Here is a 22,474-nt window from a genome sequence, read left to right as displayed (position 1 = left end):
TTCGCCTATCCATCAGGAATAATAGACCCTGGTAACCCAGACCATTCAAGAACCTGGCTGCCGACTTCTATTGTGACATTATGTTTGTGACTTGTCTTTTCAGTTTGCAATGTATCCTTTTTATTTGCATCTTGGCTTTTTTTATTTGCTTCATGTGTTCGACTTTGTGCCGTGAGTTTGCATATTTTTTCGCACCAACCTGAGTAACAACTAAGCTAGTACTAATACTGCAGCCACACAAACCTACAGTTAGTAGCTGGCAAGCTACAGTGTCGATGTTGGGCACCACGGTGACCACGTAGCTGTCCACCGTTATTATAAAGTAATCAATTGTAATTCACATTAAGTTTTTCTCTTCTAATATATTGTGTTGCACTGCGACGTGGTCACGTTCAGTCACGTAGTTGCGCGCACATACGTCATCTATGATTAAACTAGCTTAGCTTCACCGTCATGTCAAGCTAGTGTGCAGAGGTGTAATGAGAGGTTCGAAAACTCTACAAACGTGGCTCCAAACAGTAGCTATTAGGAAAAGAAGTGCAGAACAGGAGGAAAATACAAGTAGCAGCCCTGTTGAAACTGAAGTTGACGACAGTGAAGCTAGCACGAGTGGTAGTGGCTATTAGCCGAAGCGTCACCGGCATCTGCTAGAATTAGCAACAAACGACACAAGACAGTAAGGAGATATGACTCAAGTAATCTGCAATTTGGATTCAGTTGGAGTGGAACAGAGGAAGAGCCGAGGCCCCAGTGTGTGGTATGTGGTGATGTTCTCAGCAATGAATCCATGAAACCAGCACACCTCAGATGGCACCTTTTAACCAAACACCCAGGGCTGAAGGACAAACCACTGAATTTAAAAAAAAAAAAACACGACGCACTCAAGCAGTCCAAGTCCACAATTCAGACATGTGCCACATCAGTGGCAAAAGCACAGGATGCATCGTACCGTGCCAGCCTACACATTGCAAAAGCCGGCAAACCTCACACAATTGGCGAACAGTTGTGTCTGCCATTAGCCAAAGAGATGACACTCATCATGTGTGGGGAGAAGGCTGCAAAACAGTTAAACTTGGTGCCACTTTCAAACGACACTGTGTCACGGCGCATAAAGGACATGTCGGATGATGTGAAAAAGACAATAATTGAGCGCGTTAAAGGTAGTTGCTATTACGCCATCCAGCTGGATGAGACTACAGATGTTGCAGATTTGGCAAATTTGCTTGTGTATGTGAGATATGAATGTGGCGGTGCAGCTCAAGAGGACTTTCTTTTCTGTCGATCACTGGAGACCAGAACCACGGCAGAGCACATATTCCAGCTGCTGGACGCATTTGTCAAAGAGAATGGACTTGATTGGAGTTGATTGGTGCACAGACGGTGCCAGGGCAATGACCAGTCGCCACAGCAGCCCGAGTTCGTGAGGTGGCAGCCCAGATGCAGTGGACACATTGCAGCATACATCGGGAAGCACTGGCAGTAAAGAAGACGCCAGAAAATTTAAAGTCTGTGCTGGACTCCACGGTGAAAATTGTGAAATTCATTAAGGCCCGGCCAATGCATTCTCGCCTGTTTCATGTGCTCTGTGACGAAATGGGCAGCGAGCATGTCCAACTCTTACTTCACACAGAGGTAAGGTGGCTATCAAGAGGAAAGGTGCTTTAAGGATAAGGCTGTGCGCTCTCTCCTTCCTTTCACAACGACATATTTGTGCGAGAAAGACTTCTCTGCGCTTGCCGCAATCAAAACCAAATACAGGAGCAGGATGGACGTCAATTGAACCGGACTTTGCGGGACTGTGCGCACGGAAGCAGGGACGTCCTTTGCTTTCGGCTTGTGTAAGTTGGCATAACACACCAAGTTGCTGGCCATTGGTCAACTTATAAAATCTGTCTCTAGCCTAAAAATGCTCAAACAGTTGTGTGTATATATATGTGTAAATATGTGTGTTGTTTTCACTTGCTGTGTGTGTGTGTGTGTGTGTGTGTGAGAGAGAGAGAGAGGGAGGGTGTGAGTAAGTGAGACAGAGGGTTGCCCCTTTGTGTGTGACAGTTGTGTGGTTTGGATGCCAGTTCTAGTGTTATGCCTTTTCTAACTGGCTGACAGAATTAAACAAAAACATGAAGACCAAGAATATTATAAATATACCTGCTTCCTGTGTGTGTTGTCTTTAGTTGAACAGAGTAGGCTATGTTTCTGAATTTTTTTTTTTTTTTACTTTGGTTATAATGGTGGTACTTGGAAAGCCTAATAATTTCCGAGGTGGTACTTGGTTTAAAAAGTTTGAGAAACACTGAATTCGACAAATACAGGTGTAGATGATTTGAATAAAATCAAAATGGTTTAAGCATGAACTCTGGACTGAACCGGTACAACTTGAAACCTACTCAAGCCAAGTCATTATTAAGCCTTCATCAATATTTCATCATCAATACTTGCTCATTTTCTCACATGCCTCAATGCTGTTCTCCTTCTCCCTTAATTGTGACTGCTCCAGGTGGAACTGGGCAGAAATATTATCACTAACACTAATTTACTGCCACGTTATTGCATGGCAATCTTATACAGTCTACAATCACAAACTTTAGAAAATGATTACATACCATGTCTGGTCTGAATGGCATTGATAATTAAATATCTTAGACTGATTGGCCTGTACTTTTATGATCTGAGTGGTGTTCATTTTTCACTACTCTAAACTTCCAATTCCTCTTGTTGATGGCAATGCTTGTCACTTACACATATTGCTGCCACCTTTTTTCTTGATTATGATGGCATTGCTTTAAGATTTTTTTTATTTTTTTTTAGAACAAACACTAAAGAAACAACCACTACATACTTTACATACTATTGTGAAAGCTGCTTTGGTCCACATAATTTATCCAGTGAAACACATAAAACTCTAGAGAAGTGGTTGCTCAAAAGGTTGTTGAGGACATCAAACATCTTCGTGCCAGAGCGAGAAGTGATTAGTTCAGTTGTAGTGGCTTGTTGTCATGTGTCCATGCTGTAGTTCATGTATATATTTTGTCCTTCTAACGATTGCACTTACATTTTACATGTTTCATCTATGAAGATTATCCTTATTAACAAAACATGTACATCAACCCTTTGTTTCCCATAGAGCTTACGTTCCTCAATAATCCAGTTCAATGAAAAAAATTACATTTGCTTTTGGCTGAGGGAACCTTAAACTATGCTAACTTCTGGGTTTGCCTGAAAAAAATTGTCATCCCTGAAGTTTGAAGATACAGGCTGATGTTCAACCTGCTGGGCATTGCTGCCTGACGCACCTCCACCACTGCCTTCAAGCAAATGTGCTTTGTACACCCCTAGGCTTGAGCGGGTCATCAGCTGGGGACCACCAGTCATGGATGTTTTGCACCCTTAACCCCAGTACATCTCTTGGTGGCGGAGCGAAGGCAGGGATCTCTCCCTGCCACCCACTGCTAGATGCCTAGTAGGCCCCCACCCCCTATCTCTCCTCCTCAGCCACAGCCAGAAACTCACTTTTTCTGCCTCCTCTGCAAGTTCCCTAATGGCTTTCCGATGCTCAGCTCCAGTGCATCCGAGGTCGTGGAGCAAGTGAACTGCCAAGGACCCGACAAATCCCCTACACCCCACCTCGATTGGGCATGTGATGGTTTTCCATCCAGTCTTTCTGCATTCGGCCGCCAGGTCTGAGTACTTGGCGCGCTTACGCTCATTGGCAGCCTCCATACCCTGCTCCCACGGGGCGGTGAGTTCCACCAGCAGGATGGTCTTGCGGGGCACTGACCACATGATCAGGTCTGGCCAGGGCGTTGTCTCTGCAATCTCCCTGGGAAACTGAAGTTGTCTCCCCAGGTCGACCCTCATGATCCACTCACTGCCAGGTGAGAGGAAACTTGATGGTGTTCTGTATTGGGCAGGTTTGGTGTTGTCCCCGGCTCTTGCGAAGAGGATGGGAAGTCTCGCTGGTGCAGGAGGTCTGCTGTTGGCCTCCTGTCTGCAAGCCTCTGCCACTTCTGCCAACTTCCTCAACACCAAGTCGTGTCTCCACCTGTACCAGAATTGGGAAAGCGCGGTCTTGCAGCCAGACAGGATGTGCTGATGGCTTGCATTGATTGTATCGCAGAGTGGGCAGGTCTCTTCTGTACCGAACCATTGGTGGAGGTTTCGTGGACAAGGTGTAGGGTGTCATAGGTGGCTCGGATCAAGAAGTTGAGCCTGGCTTTGGGGGATCTTCCACAGATCGGACCATGACATTGGCCTGTCTGAGACGGCTTCCCATGACAACCAGCCTCCCTGCCGGCTCTGCGCCACAGCCTTGACATGGAGACGATCTTGCTCTGCCCTTGCCACTTTGGCCACCACCGTGGCTCTCCTCTGTTCTTTCGATGCTTTTGACCAGAAGAGAGGGGTCTCGCCTTTCCCCAGCCCTGCTCGACCCTCCTGGACTCTGCCCACCACCTCGCAATGTTTCAGTCTGCAGACTGCCGAGTCAACCTCCTCCTGGGCTTTCCACTTCCGCCCTGTTCTTACACGGGCACCAGCTGCTCTCACCAGCTGGTCGGTGGATTCCTTCAGCTTCAGCACCAATCGGACCTTTTCCTGCCTGTATCCCTGGCTGATGGAATGTAGTGGCAGCTGCAGCGTGTTCCAGCCCTACGTGTGAGAGACATCTCGGCTGGCCCGGCCACTTTCTGATGAACGAGTTGGCCAGCTTGTCCATCGTCTCTGCCACTGAAGAGGGGACCTCGCACATCTTCACAGGCCACATTACCCTTGGGTAGAGTATGAATTGGTAGCTCCATACTTTATACTTCCCTGGGAGCTGTCTCTCATTGATCCTGGCCAAGCTGCTTCCGCACCGTCTGCCCAATCTGCCTGTCTGAGAGGTCTGCTGTGTAAGTTCTTCCCAGGCTATGGACAGGTTGCTTCACCAGCAAGGGTATAGCCTCACCACCTGCGACAAAGATGGTCTGGTCGCTTCTGACCCCTTCCTTCAGGGACAGACTGCGTGACTTGGCGGGTTGAATCTTCATCCTTGCCCAGCTTACAAGTTCGTCAATCCTCTTCAACAACCTCGATGTACATGCGGCTGTTTGGAGGATGGTGGTGATGTCGTCCATGTAGCCTCGCACAGGTGGAAGCCTCTGGCCTGTTTGTAGCTTCACTCCTCCAACCATTTTCCTCGCCTTAATGAGGATGATCTCAAAGGCCGCAACGAAGAGGATGGGGGAGATGGAGCACCCCATGGCAATACCAACCTCCTGCCGCTGCCAGCCTGTCGTGAAGTCCTGGTGGGTGCAGCACATCTGGAGGTCTGCAAAGTACCTGGCCACCAGGGTGCAAATGCCAACAGGGATGTAGAAAAAGTCCAGAGCATAGTCGATGAGCTGGTGGGGGACGGACCCGTATGCGTTGGCAAGGTCCAGCCACACTACATGCAGGTCTCTTTGCTCTCTGGATCTGCTCCCATATGACTGCTGAATGTTCCACACACCCTGGGAAGCCTGGCACTCCGGCCTTCTGGCAGCTGGTGTCAATATAGCTGTTGTTCACGAGGTAGCTTGTCAAACTCTTGGCCAGGATGGAGAAGATCTTCCCTTCAACATTCAAGACCGCAATGTTGCGCAATATAATGGCTTGTTTTCACCAAAAATGTTTGTTCTTCACCATGCATTTACTTATTTCTTTCATCAATTACAGCACATTCTGACACTTACATAAAACTACCTTTTTGCACGTGTAATGCAAAAGAGCTAGTACAGTTTGACTGTTTTCCATGTTCAACCATGAATGTGAATTGCAAAGGTCCGAGAGAGTGTCCGCTGTCTTGGAAAAATATTCAGTCTCACTATAGTGTATCAGTGTATAATGTGTATCAGGTAGGAGTTTTGACAGTGAATGAGGAATCAAACATATTTTACAAGTGATCAAATCGCAACGTATCATACATTATAATGACAACCTTGATCCAAAAAGATGGCACTTTTATTGTCTATCAAAAACATCTGTATCTCACATGTCCATGCTGGTGTTATTTTTTTCTGATACCAGTTTTATTGCATCTAAAATTAACATGAATTTGCTCCAGTTTTTTTATGGTCCATGAAGATCATGAACATAAACACTTCATTGGCTGGTGATATGTATTCATAGTATGAAGAGATTAAACCTAATTGCTCCTAACTGCTGTCTCTGTACACATTGTGAGACGGTATATTCCACTCATTAAAGCGAGTATGTCTGCCTTATCACAGGCTATCCTCATTGCATTGTTACATAACACTGTTATGTTAGGTTTTCCTCACAGAGAATGTGCCACTATTGAAACATGTTTTCCTTGGGTGTCAAATATCAGTAACATTTATCTGAAAATCTTTTTTTTTTTTGTTGCTCCAGCTTAAGTCTGTTTCTGTAAACTTGTTGTGTCAGAGTAAACAAAGTACTGGTAATGATCTAATCATAAACAGAATAGCAACAGTTGTTTAAACAAGCTGCCATTATTGACCACTTTTCACAGAGCACCAGTTTAAATAAGAAAATGGAAAAATACTTGTATTCAGAGGTTCCATTTGTATATTCAGAGAGCACTTGGGGATTAACAGTGGATTGGACACAACAGTTGTTGACTTAAGAACTATCCAGGGATTTTACTTTGGCGACTGTGTGATCCTGACAAAAGTATTTAGGGTGGATGGTGCTGGTGTCAGACCAACTGCAGCAGTTATAGAAGTGGCTATGATTATGATCAGTGTTGTCTCAACACTCAACGCATGTCATTTCACAGCGGAACGTAACAAACCCAGTACAAGCTCTTGCCAGGTACCCTCTCAGCAGCAAGCATTAGCTGCCCAGCCGAGCCAGAGTAACCAACATGAGGACGTGGTGCCACCTGGTGCCGCAGATGGGCAGCAAAAGGACCAGAAGATCCAGCAGCTCAGGGGACTCCTTGCAGCCTATAACTGCCGATTTGAGGCAATCACAATCATCTTGCAGCAAATTCTGGCTGAGGTATGAAAATTCCATTTGTCTTTATTTTAGTCTTCACTTTGAGATGCACATCATCTATAAATCAGATAAACCTTTGAGGTACCACAGTGTCTGTCTTAATTGAATATTTCACCAAACAGATCAAATTAAAACATTTTCAAAAAGCATGAATTAAACCTGAGCAATGAAGTAATATCAGTTTCGTTCTGTAATGTGGGCATGTCATAAATTTTAGGGGATATTATAGCTATTAAATGATTAAATTTTTTTTTAATGTTTTGTCAATCTGAATGACATAAATTTTTGTCATGAAAAGTAATTAAAATACTGAAGTTCAAATACATAACATAAATCTGTGAGTAAATAAATAGACATCAGATGTGGAAATGGGCAATCTAATTTATGAGCCATTTATTACGTTATTATATTATAACAAAACATTTCAGGCCATGATTATACAAGTAGTAACAACAGCACCATACAGCTTTGTTTTTTGTCTTTCCCCAGTGTTCTCGCCTGAGTGTGTGTGTGTGTGTGTTGAATGTTGGGTCATGTGCAAGTCTAAATTTGTTTAGACTAGACACAGCCAAGGCATCCTGCCTTCACAGCTCTTTACTTACAAGCTATTATTTCATACTTTTTAATATTTGTTAATAAATTAGTCAAATTTAATCAGTAATTATTTTACTTTGTGTTAAAGGAAGACAGCCTTGAAAGCGCAAAACAAAGATGCTAAGTTTGAATTCATGAATAAACCTCAAGATTGCTCCTTCTCTAGTTCATTAATTGCTTATCTTAGTATGGTGTCAAATTTACACCACAAGTCCACCACGAGCGTGTATTACTCTCCGCTCGTGCATTGGAGGCACCTATTTTAATTCAGCCCGAGCGTGGATTATGCTCGACGCGCGCATCGGACCTCCCATGCGCGCACAATTCAGTGACCACGAGCGCTACTCTTTACTGCAGGCACAAAAGTGCGCGCATGAGTTGCAGCTGTCTGTGCTCTCGGTGTATCAATCTGCTCGCTCGTTGATCCACTCCTGCGTGCTTGTGTGAAACATTGGGAAAAACCAAGTGTAGAAAAAAAGCAGAGGAACAATCATTTGTCTATGATGGCCACTTTTCCGCTATCCCTGCCCCGTGACCCCGCTTGCTGTGGCTTCCTTAACTAAAACATGGATGTATAGAGCTAAAGCGGCTGAGTCGGAATTTGGAGAAGAAGACTTTTAGGATTTTTTTCTGAAACATGTCACGTTAGCTCGTGGTCACTGAATTGTGCAAAATGTGATCCACGGTCCTGGAGCGTAATCCGCGCTCGAGCTGAATTAAAATAGGTGCTTCCAATGCGCGCGTGTAGCGTAATACACGCACGTGATGGATTTTTAGCATAAATTTGACGCCATAAATATCACCCAAGGGATTATTCTAACAAGACTATCCCATCACGCTACTGCTCAATCCCAACCATATTACTCCTTTCATTTAGCTGTTGTCGAGTAAAATTTTGATGTGCAGTACAATCTATGTAGTACAGCTTGAGCACACCAAATATCACATGCTATTTTGTTCCACTAGTAAACATTATAAATGTGTAATATATTTATGCCATTTGTTGGCAGTGTAAACGCAAAAGATCAGTTCATATTGTGCTAGTACATTAAGGTTGTTTCACTCTGTTAGTTTCTTGGAATAAGATAATTATCCATCCATTTTCTATGGCTTATCCTGTAAAGGGGCGCGGGAGCTGGAGCCTATCCCAGCAGCCTCGGGCAAGAGGCAGGGTTCACCCTGGATGGGTCGCCAGTCCATCATAGGGTAATGACTATATAGACAAACAACCATTCCCACTCACAGCCACAGCTACAGCCAATTTAGAGTATCCAAATAGCCTAGTGCCCATTTGCATGTCTTTGGACTGTGGCTGGAAGCCAGAGTACCTGGAGAGAACCCACACAGGCACAGGGAGAACATGCAAACTCATCACAGGAAGATCCCGTGCTTGAGCCAGGGCTCGAACCAGGAACCTTCTTACTGTGAACACTACGCTAACGCTAACCACTGCAACACCGTGCCGCCTAAGATAATTATATTCATACTCCATATATTGCCTTGTATTTAGTTCCTTGCATTACACCTCTGTACTGAGTCGCCCAGGTCTTGACTGCATGATAACAGCCCAAAGTATTTTTTTTTTACCTGAACTTGTTATAATCCTGTCAGCAAAGGTTATTTCAACTGTTTCTGAGTTCTTGTGGAAGAATTCTACACTATTTCATATCATGACAATAACTTGGTGCTCAAAGTTCAAATATGGATTAAACACCATTGGAGGTGGTCTGATGACCAGAGTCATCACAGATGTAAGATTTGATCTTAGTCCACTGATCATTGTTCTTTGGCTGACATAAACACAATCCCAGTAGCACACTGGGATTTAGATAGGGCATGCCAACTTTTTAGGAAACACACTTTCTTTTCCATCATTTTTAGTGTCAGATTAGCAGATAGAAACCTGCATTCAATCTATGTCAGCAAGTACCGCAATTGTAAACAGCGGAATGCGGTAGCTTTTCAAGTCCAAGAATAGGAGGCAGGACCTCCCATCACACTGTGACAATGAGCAAACTGTTGACTCAATATGGTTATGAGTAGCAGCCAAATGTCAAGCAATGACTGCACACTTCATCTGGAGGGATGTATTGTGTAAGCACACCTTCTCTCTATAGGAAAAATCAAAAATGTCAGATAACAAGAAATGCGCATTTATTACATTGCTTATGTTTAGTTGAACTTTGATATTCCAAATATTTCCCAAGGCATGGAAACTGCTCTGTTTATATACTCTGGGGTACAAATATTCTTTGATCCTGACTGAGTACCTCTTCAGAGATGCATGAGCTCTACCAATTCAGAAACCTGCATCGTGTAATGAAGAGACATGGAGTTGAAAAACAAATTAAAATTCTATGTCAAGAACTGTTAAATCACACAAGCTGTAGCCATAAGCGTTCGTGAAAGGCAGAGACAGGGAAAGCATTTGTGTTCATTCAAGTTAAACTGTTGAAACAAAACCATGATCGCAGTCATTCACTGCTCAGCCTTTTATCTGTGACAAAGAGTGAGAAATGTTTAATATCCATTAGGAACAGGTTAACTTTCAGATTGGAAAATAATTACCAAGCCTTGGGGGTTTTTTTATGCTACGTACTGATGGTTTGACATGAGTTGTGGGGGGGTGGTAATGAAGTCTCTTCATATCCCCCCGGGAAAGTCACTGCACACCATAAGTCCTGCTCCATCAGTCTGATGTCAGGCAGCTCTGCACAATGTATCTGTTTGCTTCACTCTGGCTCTTAAAGTGATCTCACATCAAGGATGAGGAGGCTTTTTTTCCGCCACAGCCGGCCCCTTTCTGTGTGTGTGTGTGTGTGTGTGTGTGTGTGTGTGTGTTTGCGCGTGCGTGTTTTAAGGTGCAGTACGGTATTGCACTTTGCAGTCAGTCACCACCGCCAGTGAAGCAGCTTGACTCAGATGTAGTCAGGACAGCCTGGGAGGAGGTGTGTAGGGGTGGGGCGCCCACCAGGACCACTGTCTGTCCTGGCTTACTGGGTCTCCAAACCGTGGTGGGTGGGGGGGGGGTGAACTGGCACCCCAGTCCCAGGCTGAGGCTGGATCATGGGCTGTTCTGGCAGCAGAGTGTGCCTTAGTGCTCCCTGTGCTGCAGAGCGGGTAACTGGATTCTACATTGTTCTACTCTTCAATGAGGATACATACTCGGTGGAGAGAGAGTTTGTTTCACTGTAAACTAGTGGTTAGCATGGTTGGCTCATTGAATCTGCTATTGTTGACTTGTTTTTTGGCATGTTCATTGTTTACATTTATGCATGCTCTGCAATGTGACATGGTTATGTGAGTCGGCAAAATAAGAGAGAAGCAGTAGTAAAAGGGCAAACATTTTTGGATCATCTGTGCATCAATTTGAAATGTAGACGAGCACTGCAGTCCGAGCACAGCCTCCCCCACATCAAAGCTGAGGCAGAAAGGGAGAAGTAAGGATGTATACTCATAGAAGGCATTTCCTAAGACTGAAAACACAAGTTAAATGTCAAGTTTCCTTTAATCTTTCTCCCCTCCTTTATCCTGATTATGCATTTTCTTTTCTTAGCTGCTGCAGGGACTTTATGTATTTGCTTTTGGCAGACAAACACAATATCCTGGATGGAAAATGCTTGTATAGCATTCTGGTTGTTTCCAGATGCAGTTCTTCCAATAGTGAATAGCCTATTGTAACTCTACATCTTAGTTTAAGCTTCTTTTTTTGTGTCAAAACAAAGACCCCGACAATGTCAGCAATTTGTAATCATCAATATCTTGAGCACGTGCATGACTGCCTATGTTTTCTACAGCGTGATGATGCCACAAGGCAGTGCAGGGAGCTGTCCCAAGAATTGAGCAACCTTCGAGAAGAGCTTGGTAAGTGGAGTCACCTTGGTCTCCCACTACCTGTGTTCACTGTAGTTATTACTTGCGTTCCCACGTGTGTTTTTAATACCTCGCATTTTTAATTGATAACAAATCAATATAGCTTCTGTGAAGAGTATATCATTCAGTTTTTTGGTTGCTGTGTTTTGACGCAGTTATCACTTCATCATTTGCTTTTGTGATATCGGCCATCATTTCAGTTACATGAATAAGTTGGTCTGTAGTGCAGTTTAGTTGAAATCTTTTTTTTTTTTTGTCCATCACATTGATACTCCCTGTTTTTTCCCTATCTACATATGAAAAGGTGAGGACAAAGCTCTCACACACACACACTTATGCTCACACACACACACACACACACTTACAAACACATGCACACCCTCCCAGTGCTGGTATCCAGACGTTCCATGGTCTCGGGACTGCCACATGATTGCTCTTATATGCTGAGTGCTGTTGTATTTGCGCGTTAACACATTCTTAAATTCCGGGTCTGTCACCCACAGTGACCTTGCAAGAAGTGTTTGGGAATTCTAAAGCATTCTCACAAGTTTTCCTTTTTAATTTGTTTCCTCCTTAGACTTATTCTTGTCCTGTTTCAAGTGATCTCAAATAAAGCAATAAATCATTACATATTACTGGTGTATACTGTGTATATACTGTATATAGTGTTAAGGTATGGCCAGGACTAGGAACAATACAACCACATCTCCTTTGTCATTCCTCATGCCAAATTCAGCATTCCAGACTGCAACCAAATGGTCACATTTCACAACCATATCTTGAGACATCATGAGTAAATTTTACATCTTTTCTCCCACTTGCATGACCTGCAGATTTGCTTACTTTGCAATAAAATGGGGGGTGACTTCTTCTTCAAAACAAACAATCAAGGATTTTTTTTTCCATCAACGCTAGGAGACCCTTAGGGAGTGCAATAAGATCATCTTAAGCCCCTTTCACACGGAACAAAAAACGCAGATCAACGCAGGTTTTTCTGCACTCTGAAATGGTTGACTTTGCATTTTGACCCACGTCGACCGACTCGCCAAGCGACACGGGTGTTTAGTGGCTTGGCTCGCCTCGCCTCGCCTGCAGTGTAAAAAAGGCAACTCGCGTTGTCTCAGGTTTCCCGCGACCTTCCTGTCGCATCCTGATTTTGTCACTGTGCTGCCGGTCAGGCTTCGCCTGTAGCTTCTTCAGCTCCCTTCCAGACGAGCCAAAAACTCCATCCTCCTTCGCTGCATTAGCGCTCGGATATTTTCCAATATTTGCGAAGTTTGTATGCTTTGCAAAAGAGACAACATTGCAGTGCACGCAACAACAATGCAAACGTTCGACTCGGCGACATCCACGTTGTCCTTTGTTTACCTCTCAGTGTTCCAGCACACGTTTATGTGTAATGATGACGTCAGCGCGATGACATACGAGAGAGAAAAACACTGGCACGCAGTTCTTACAGTGGGAGTTCAGACCCTGGTCTTCTGGAAGCTTGAATGCGCCCTAATGCCGGTCAAACGTGGGTCCAAAAACCTGTGTTGACACGCATTTTTCAGTGTGAAAAGGGTAATAGACTTCTAACAATTCAAATGTGTCCAGTATCTGCCGTTACATCGAAATCATTTACATTTTGTATCATTGGAAATTCTATCTGTTGCAGTTTGTAGGTCAGACACAAAATGCATTTTTCTGAAAACCAAATCACACAACTTGCTGCTCCATTCTGTTCCATTCCTCCAAAAATATTCTACATAAAACTATATGCAGCAAACATGTGGCACTTTCTTCCCTCTCCTTTCAGAACATAGTCCTGTAAAATAAAACAAACATATTCTGATGACATGGAACTGAGTATGCTTAAGTTCCCCCCAACCGGTCAAAGCAGAAGGCTGTTCCCATTGAGCCTGGATCTGCATGACGTTCCTGCCTGTTAAAAGGAAGGTTTCTGTCGCTGCTGTTGCAGGATGTGCTGCTGATGGAGAATTGTTGGGTGTAAATTCATTGAAGGAGTGTGGTACTGGACCTGCTCTACCTGTAAAGTGTCATGAGATAACTTTTGTTGTGATTTGGCGCTATATAAATAAAACTGACTTGACTTGACTTAACCTAACCTAGCATTAGCTCTTTCAGAGGAGGGGGGACTTGTCACTTTCTGATATCATCTACGATCCGCATAAACATTTTTGTTGCAGTATATCAGTGTGGATGTCCTAGATAGCCAAGTAAAGTTGAGACGTCAAGTCTACATTGTTATGATCATTCCCTAACCTGTTAAGTTACACACAGCCACACATTAGCTTGTAACTTTCACAGGAGGAGGCTGTGGCTCGTCATTTCTTCTGTCATTAGGTATATGTATATACTCATATTTTGTCCACTGCATCATCAGTTGCTGGGCTTCCGGAAATGTAATATAATATAACCCTATGGTGTATAAAATTGTGTTGTTGAAACTCTTAATGTTCACAAACCACTGTTATGCCTCCCATTTCTAATTTAACAACCAGGGCATTCTTCCCTTCAGGTCGTCAGTGATGGGAGAATATTAACACTTTTTGGCTGTCATAACACAGCTTCCTTCAAATTTGCCTGAAGTGTTAGAATATAAATTCATTTTAATTAGTTACCTGTTTAACCCTGCAGAAGTTAGTTAACAAATCAAAATCATGGACTTTGTGAGTTAGGTAATCCAAAAACAAAAAAAACACTATGAACTTTAGCTTCTGCTCCAAAATGGTCCATAAGACTCATTAAGCACAACAGCCACTTGAAACACAAATATGTAGACAGATACATAAATAAAACTAAATCACCTCTTCTAATGAGAATTGTTGGGTATAGATTCATTGATGGAGTGTGGTACTAGACCTGCTCTACTTGTAAAGTGTCATGAGATAACTTTTGTTGTGATTTGGCGCTCTACAAATAAAACTGACTTGACTTGCGTTGACTTAAAGTCATTTTGCCAGTCCATTCAGTCAGCAGATTACACTGACATGATCGTTACATTCAGTACCGTATGCCTCATATGATTTGAAGGTTGATTTTAAGGTGCAACCCCAAAAGTTTCTGCTTGCTTACCTAAAAATCCTCTTTTAGGGGTTTCTGTTAGGCTGGAGCCCCGAGATTATTTTTATTTTAAGGTTAATTTTTCAGGGACAGGTCCTATTAAACACTGAGAGATGTCAGAGTAAGCCAAAAGGCCATTTTTCATCTGTTGTCTCAGGACACATTATGGTGTCACCCACAAAGAGAATATGTTATTGAAATGGAAAGCTTATTGTAAACATTTATAATCATGCAATAACAAAAATATTTATTAAATTTAATAAAATCTTTCAAGACACCTTATCCTCACCTTACTACATTTTCAAGTATTATTTAAAACATGTAACATTAAGGCCCATAATACTGGACATGCTAAACAAAACAATGAGCAAAATTATTTTGATGTAAATACTGAGTAAATTGAGAAAGGACTCAGAAGGTGTACCTCGACCTACATGACCTTTCAACTTCCATCGCTTTTGTGTTGGGCCCTGACTAAAGTTATAGTCCGTTATGAGCAGGCTGTCACACCCCAATTCATATAGTTTGTGGCTTTTCTGTAGAGTAAGAGGGAGATCAAACATCAGCACTGCCAGGCACATATTCCTTCCTGTGTCCACTAGGCTGTACTTGAGAACATATGTTAAGTATATTTTATGTTGCTATTCATCACATGAGTGAAACAGTTGTCCATTAAATCCAAACTCATTTTCTGTATCTACAAGGTAGTGCTATGACTTAAATTCATCTTGTAGACATCTTCAAACCAGGACTCTCAACAAATGTGTGAAGTTTTCAAAAGATCTGACCGTGTGGAGTCCAGTTAAAACATTGTTCTGTGACAAAATATCAAAACTATCCATCTCGCCCTGTTAACACCATTTAATGCAAACTCATAATAGCCCATCTTCTAAGTTCTGTTTCTGTCCTTATTTGACATAGATCTTTTCAACGCACCAGGATTGATACATCATAGTATTCAAAGAGGAAGAAAGAAGAAATTTCCTGTTGCAACAAGGCAGTCTGTCACTCATCTGCCCCAATATTTAGTGGATTCTTCTTGTTACATACTACGCCCTTCAACCAAGTTTTGTGAAGACTGGCCACATACCCTGTATCATATTGTGTAATCCTGCTGACATGCAAATGCCACCAAAAACATACATCATGATGCATTGTCAGACAGTCATTGTAACCTCCATTGCAGAGGTACAGACATGAAAAGCATCTGCGTTATATAAAATGTATTAACCAGTCCAACACAAAAGCAAAACCATAAAACTGGCATGCAGGTATGTTAGGACAGACTGGCCAAGAAAGACAGAAGACCAGACTTGAGTTTGACTGCTGAATGAGTAGATTCCTTTTAAGAAAGCAGTTAAAAAAAACACCACATGTGTCTAATTATTGCTGGGATGGATTTGTTTCAACAGTGAATTAAGACAGAGGGATCTGTGATATCTGTCACTTCCAAATTTCCTCAAGTTGCTGACAGTGAGCCAATATGCAGTTCGCTTTTGATCAGGTGGAAGTTTTGATCTTGCATTTCCATTTGAGCCATGAGGTGTTTGTTTCGTCGGGTGGAATTGACTGGAAAGGCTCATATGACCAGATCTGTTACACATGGCTGTGGAATGCTGGCTCCAGTGTGTTGGGCTGTAGATGCCAAAGCCTGATTTCTAGTCCCTGTGTTAGCTTGGCTTCCTTACCTGGACCTGCTGCTGTTTTTCCACTCTAACAAAATGAATCTCTCTCCTCATAGCCTGCTCACAAGCTGGGCTAAAAGACTGTTATTTAGACAGTGACTGTAATACTTAACATGTTGTTTGACCACTTAATAAGACTATTAATACATTGTTTTAAAAAAGTCAAAGTCAGCTTTATTGTCAAATGTACTATATATGCACGACATACAGCACAGATGAAATTTCTGTCCTCTCAGAACCACAGTGCAAACAAGCAATTAACATATTATAAATAGTATGCAATAAAAAAATAAATGCAATATGCAATAAAGTAATAAACAGGTATTTACAGATATGAGTAGATGAATAGTAAATATTAAACTGACGAGGTCAATTTTTTAAGATGAGGTAATGCAGTAAAGTGCAAATGAGCTGTGGAAAGTGCAGTCCCTGAGTTCAGTGTTTGTGAATGTTGTGTGTGTGTTGTGGGGGGGTCGATGTCTGATGCTGAAGGGGAGGTGTGTGTGTGTGTGGGGGGGGGGGGGGTGCGGGTGTCTGTGGCAGGGGGCAGAGAGGGGGGCAAAGCAGGGATTGAGTTGAGTCTCCTGAACCTGAGCCTGCAGGTTTTGGCCCGGAGGCTCCGCAGTCTCCTCCCCAACAGCAGCTGGCTGAGGAGGCTGTGAGATGGGTGGGTGGGGTCACCTGCAATCCTGATGTAGTGTGATGATGCATTGTAATTTATTACCATACAATGTGTCGGAGAGCTGCTTCATGGCGGTCTTATTCAGCATAGCTGTGTCCTGCTCTGTGAGCTGTCACACTCACTCACTGACTGTTGTTATTATAGACTCAACATTTCTGTCAACAATATTCATACACAGGCACTTGTAGCGGAGACAGGTTTATGCAGCTACTCTTATGTCACCCACTCAGAGCAGATATCAACATCCATATCAGCTGGAATCCCAACTATCTGAACTTTGTGAGACTGTAGGCAGAATAAAAAAGCTTCTACTTCAGCATTAGAAAACGTCAAATTACCAACTGTTCAAAGGGAGAACCATGATTTGAAATCTGTTTCATATGTTAGGGTTAAAAATATTGTGGGGGAAAAAGGCCTCCAGTGACCATATCTCCTTCTGATCGTAGATAATTGCAGCATATTTGGGATCATGTAGTCAATTGGTGGAGTCCCTTTCCTATCGAATTCCCCTCTTTTAACCTTAAGTGTTACATCGTTGCATCATGCAGCATTTCGCGTCATCAGGATTCTGCCAAATAGATGCCCAAGTGGACATGTCTAGGTAGAATTCTACGTCATCTAAATGTTGTCTTACCAAATCTTGTTACTGACTACGATTTTCATGCAGTGTCCTCAGCCCATTCATCTGAATGTTTGGAGAAGGAGAAGCAGGAATTGCGTGTCACCCTGGAGAATGCTCTGCAGCAAATGCAGGAGCAGCACAGGAAGGACCTGGAGGAGGTGGAACAGAGATTGGAGGCCTACTACCAGTCTGAGTGGGATAAGTTCCACCAAACCTACCAGGTGGAGGCTGACAAGTGCAGGACACTCTTGCAGCAGCAGGTTTGTTTCTGTGCCACCGCTCAGTAAGATTTGTCCCACGAAGTCATGATGTCACAATGTGGTTGGTATTCTGTTGCTCAAAGATGGGAGAACTTCAAACCAACCATGAAGCCATGAAGTTGCAGCAAGAGAACAGCCATGGAGAAGAGCTGCAACATGTTAAACAGCAGTATGAACAGTCATTGGAAGGTGATGTCACAGATCTGAACTGAAGCTACATTGTACAGTCCCTCCAGAAAATTGCAATTCTGTGATTGCATCAATTAATGCAAAATCAGCCAAACTACACAGAATATGTGGAGGCTTGCATATTTTTTATTTTTTTGCGCTTTTCTGTCTGTCTGAGTGGTCTTGCAACTGACAAATATTGTATTTTTCATTGATGTAGGAGCCACTATATTCAAGAAGTGATGTTAATTCTGCAGGGCTACATTAATATTTATTACTGATTCAATATTTTGTTGAAGGTTCATATTCTGCGCAAGGTAATATTCCAAATAAACTGTTTTATATGTGCAGTAGCTCTGGTTATCTTCCAATATAGATGTTGGCATATTCCGAACAACCTTTACTTGCATGTGCAATGAACCCATTCTGGTTCATTGTTTAGCAACCCAGCTAAACTTCCTGTCCACAAAAGTCTTGGTAAAGTCATTCATTAACAAAAATACAAAGTGCAAATAACTATGAAGTCGTCTAGAATGCAGTAAGAAAACCTCAACCTCTGGGTCATCATAGCAGCATACCACTCTTCTGTGACAGCTACACAGTTGTGTACAACCTTCTAAGGGGCATAATTGTTTTACATGGTCCAACATTCAAGTTATCAGGTTAAACAGGTGTATGCCAGGTTTCATATTTGGGTGTTAAGTGACAGGAATATGATCTTAATCAGGTTCCTACATTTTTTCCAACATATAATTTTTGCCAGTTCCATTTCCCAGAATTTTACAAAACATCCCACACATTTTGTCACAATTCTTAAGAAAAAAAATCAAGCATTTTTGGCAGGAACTACCAAAATAAACTCTGCTGAATCCTGGAGGGGCTGGTTTTATGACCTTTTGTTAGAATTTGAAATGTTTTAATACTTGTGAATTCTTCAGAGCTCAGGAAAATACACCATCAGGAGCTGGAGTCCTTGGACAAAACTCTGAAGGATGCAGAAGCTGCTTTGTCGGTAGGTTTCACTGTTTTTTTTCCACACAAACAACAGAAATGTTATTTCTTTTCCATGCTTTGTGCATCTGCAGGGCCAGATTCATGAGCTGATGGTGGAGAACAATGCCCTGATTGAGAAACTAACAGCAGGGGAAAACCACAAGCGAGAGCTGGCTGAAAAGAGTCAGGTGTGTGTGTTGTGTGTGCTTGTTATAGAAGAAGCATTCAGTATCTCCATGGTTTTTGTGCCCCTGACCATGAAATAATGAATCCAGTGATGGTTAGGAAAGAAATATCTAACAGGAAAAAAAATCATTGAGTCAAGTCAGTTATACTTGCTTTGCGCCAAATCACAACAAAAGTTATCTCATGACACTTTACAGGTAGAGCAGGTCGAGTACCACACTCCTTCAATGAATTTACACCCAACAATTCTCTATGAGCAAGCACATCCTGCAACAGTGGCGACGAAAACCTTCCTTTTAACAGGCAGGAACATCGAGCAGATCCAGGCTCAATGGGAACAGCCTTCTGCTTTGACCGGTTGGGGGGAAAGAGAGCAAAAGAGCGAGACAGAGACAAAGACAGATAATGGAGGAAGACAAATATACAGAAGGAAGAGAGGGGCAGAGATAAAGAGAAAGGGGAGGGGAATGATGGACAGATGAGACTTGAGCAGGTGATGCTAAGGATGGCAGCTTGAGGTCTGTTGCCTCCTCCAGTAGCAGCATCCATCAGGGATCTGGGAAATGGGGAAGCACGGAGGCTCTGGAGAAGAAGATGAGCTAGTAACACATGAATGCACAGAGAGGAGAGAGCAGCCCAGTGCACCATGGGAGATCCCCCAGCAGTCTAAGCCTATCAGCATATCTAAGGGCCAGCCTAAGCAGCACTAACTATAAGCCTGATCAAAAAGGAAGGTCTTAAGTCTGCTCTTAAAGGTAGAGAGGGTGTCTGCATCCCGGACTGAAACTGGGAGACGGTTCCACTGGAGGGGAGCCTGATAGCTGAAGGCTCTGGCTCCATTCTACTTTTAGAAACCCTAGGAACCACAAGTAACCCTGCATCCTGGGAGTGAAGGGTTCTAGCTGGATCATAGGGGACTAGGAGCTCTGTTAGATATGAAGGAGCCTGACTGTTGAGGACTTTGTATGTTAGAAGGAGAATTTTGAATTCATTCTGAATTTGACAGGGAGCCATGCAGAGAAGCCAGTACAGAGAGACATGGTCTCTTCTACTAGTTCTTGTCAACATGTGGGCAGCAGCATTTTGGACCAGCTGGAGAGTCTTTAGGGACTTACTGGTGCAGCCTGATTGGAGGGAATTGCAGTTCTCCACTACAACATTTAGTTTAACATGGTGATCATGTTGAGTACAAAGTGCAGTGACTACCTGTGCGTGCATCCATCCATCTGAGTCCAGTGCAGTGAGCCATGGCGCCCTCACTTGTTTTGTTGTGGAGCTACAGCAATGTAAGATTTATGCCAAACTGTTCCTGAGTAGTCTTTGTAATAATGTGTCCCTGCAGAGAGACCCCCACACTGTGTATCTGGAGCAGGAGCTGGAAAGCCTGAAGGTGGTATTGGATATCAAAAACAAACAGCTCCACCAGCAGGAGAAGAGGCTGATGGAAATAAAGAAACTGGTGCGATCTGATGTAAAGTAAAACCAAGCATTTAGATAAAAACAGCTTTCAATGTAAGAAAAATACTTGAACCTTCAGTCACTATTTATGCTGTTTCTCCAGACTGAGAAAAACGTGCAGTTGAATGAGAGCCTGAAGAAAATCCAGCAGGAGAATGAGGACCTCAAAGCTCGCATGGAAAGACACGCTGCAATGTCAAAGCAAGAGTTCACCCTGTTTTCTCTCTCCTCCATGCACATATAAAAGAAACCAAACCAGCTGTCTCACTGCTGACTAATTATACCTCACTCAACTTTTTATGGGGAAAATGGAGTTTGTGAGACATGATCTTGTTAATATAGCTGTAGATAATAATTTGACAATTTAGTTGCTGGATGACACAAAAAGGTTAAGGCACTCACTCTGAAACACTTACAATGTCTTAAAGTTTAAAATAACTATGCCATGGCAATAAATGCATTAAAGAGAGTGCCTTGGAGTCCTCTTGCATTTTTGTGTCCATGTGCATTCATCCACAAAGATCATCTTAACCATACTCATTTTTGAGTCCTGGAAGCACTCCTAGCCAAACATTTTTTTAAGAAAAAATAATTAGTTTGACTCCTAAACTTGCAACATTACAGCTCTACAGTCTCATGTTGTTGCAAGGCCAGGCGTCATACGTCAATGCAGTCTAACTTGTGTTGTGTGTCAATGCTCCACAGACAGCTGTCTACAGAACAAGCCATGCTGCAGGAATCCCTGCAGAAGGAGTCCAAGGTGAACAAGCGTCTGTCGATGGAGAACGAAGAGCTGCTATGGAAGCTCCATAATGGAGATCTGAATAGCCCCAACAAGATGTCGCCTACTTCTACCTCCCTTTCCCACTCCTTCAGCCTCCAATCACCTCGCAGCTCGGATGTCTTCTCCTCCTCTCAAGTCTCACCCAGATAACGACGGGGCCTGCTTCTAGGAAGCAGAACAGAGTCGTGCACTCCTGCTGGCTTATTAAGACAGGCAAGACTGGACTTGGCTCCCTCAGGATTGGATGAACTCTGTGTGTGTGTGTGTGTGTGTGTGTGTGTGTGTGTGTGTGTGTGTGTGTGTGTGTGTGTGTGTGTGTGTGTGTGTGTGTGTGTGTACAAAGACACTGCAAATTGTTGAAATGTTGTTCCACATAAGCACTACATCAGCAAGGCTACATTTTTCTTTGCCTTTCGTATCTGATATTTTATTTGAAGTTTGGGGAGGAACTCTCAGGTCTAGTTAATGAAACACTTTTTTTCACTTTTATTTGGTGGCAGTGGTTTGTCTTGCAGGAATACAAACATCTGAATAGTAAACATGCATGTAACCATGTGTGCAGGTACAGCCCTGCAGTATGACGGATAGATTTTACAGATGACACTGTTATTCCACAGAGCTTATATATATTCATGTGACTGATTATGGCAGACAGACTCCTGCATCATTGTTTCCAGCTGAGCAAGAATAACACTCAAAATATTACCAAAATCCCTCAGCATGTCACCAATGTTCTATGAGCCCGAGCCTGAAAAGCGTTTTTCACATGCAGCCTGTCCTCTCCAGAGGTTCAGAGCTTGTTCAATTTTTTTGACAGTTTAAGTCTTACTTGTGGCCGAATCATTTTTGTTTGGTACCAGTTGTTTGTTTGACTATCGGACCAATTCAAGTCCTGCAAGTGTTGGAGTCCCCTCAGTCGTCCTTTACCGAGCCCTCGTTATGTGGCTTTACAGTTGTGATCTTTGCGAATAGTTGATGGAGGAGGCTTTGCTTCTACAAGCTTGAGGCACAGCATCATGAAAAAGTCTCAAATAAAGTATGTGTAGAAATGATGTTATTGTTTTGTTGACCCTGTTTAAAATATGCAGTTAATAAACTTGTTTT

The 22,474-nt window shown here is 42.9% G+C and overlaps 1 protein-coding gene across 4 annotated transcripts in view; it reads left to right on the top strand.

The window, feature by feature from the left end:
* mtus1a (microtubule associated tumor suppressor 1a) overlaps positions 1-22,474 on the top strand; it is a 47,505-nt gene extending 25,031 nt beyond the window's left edge. For 3 of the 4 annotated variants that reach the window (XM_086222989.1, XM_086222993.1, XM_086222992.1), the window contains 9 exons: positions 6,779-7,002; positions 11,391-11,457; positions 17,567-17,781; positions 17,865-17,970; positions 18,888-18,961; positions 19,035-19,130; positions 20,471-20,599; positions 20,690-20,787; positions 21,292-22,474. In XM_086222989.1, the coding sequence (XP_086079115.1) occupies positions 6,779-7,002; positions 11,391-11,457; positions 17,567-17,781; positions 17,865-17,970; positions 18,888-18,961; positions 19,035-19,130; positions 20,471-20,599; positions 20,690-20,787; positions 21,292-21,520 (1,238 nt within the window). In that variant the 3' untranslated portion in view covers positions 21,521-22,474. The remainder of the gene's footprint in view (positions 1-6,778; positions 7,003-11,390; positions 11,458-17,566; positions 17,782-17,864; positions 17,971-18,887; positions 18,962-19,034; positions 19,131-20,470; positions 20,600-20,689; positions 20,788-21,291) is intronic. The other variant, XM_086222990.1, reaches the window with a different exon arrangement.

This window comes from Aulostomus chinensis, chromosome 13 (assembly GCF_037954235.1).
Source record: "Aulostomus chinensis isolate RoL2024-O1b breed Wild chromosome 13, RoL_Achi_v1.0, whole genome shotgun sequence".
Lineage (NCBI taxonomy): Eukaryota > Metazoa > Chordata > Actinopteri > Syngnathiformes > Aulostomidae > Aulostomus > Aulostomus chinensis.
Note: the sequence above shows the minus strand (reverse complement) of the source record. Positions and strands in the feature narration are given on the sequence as shown.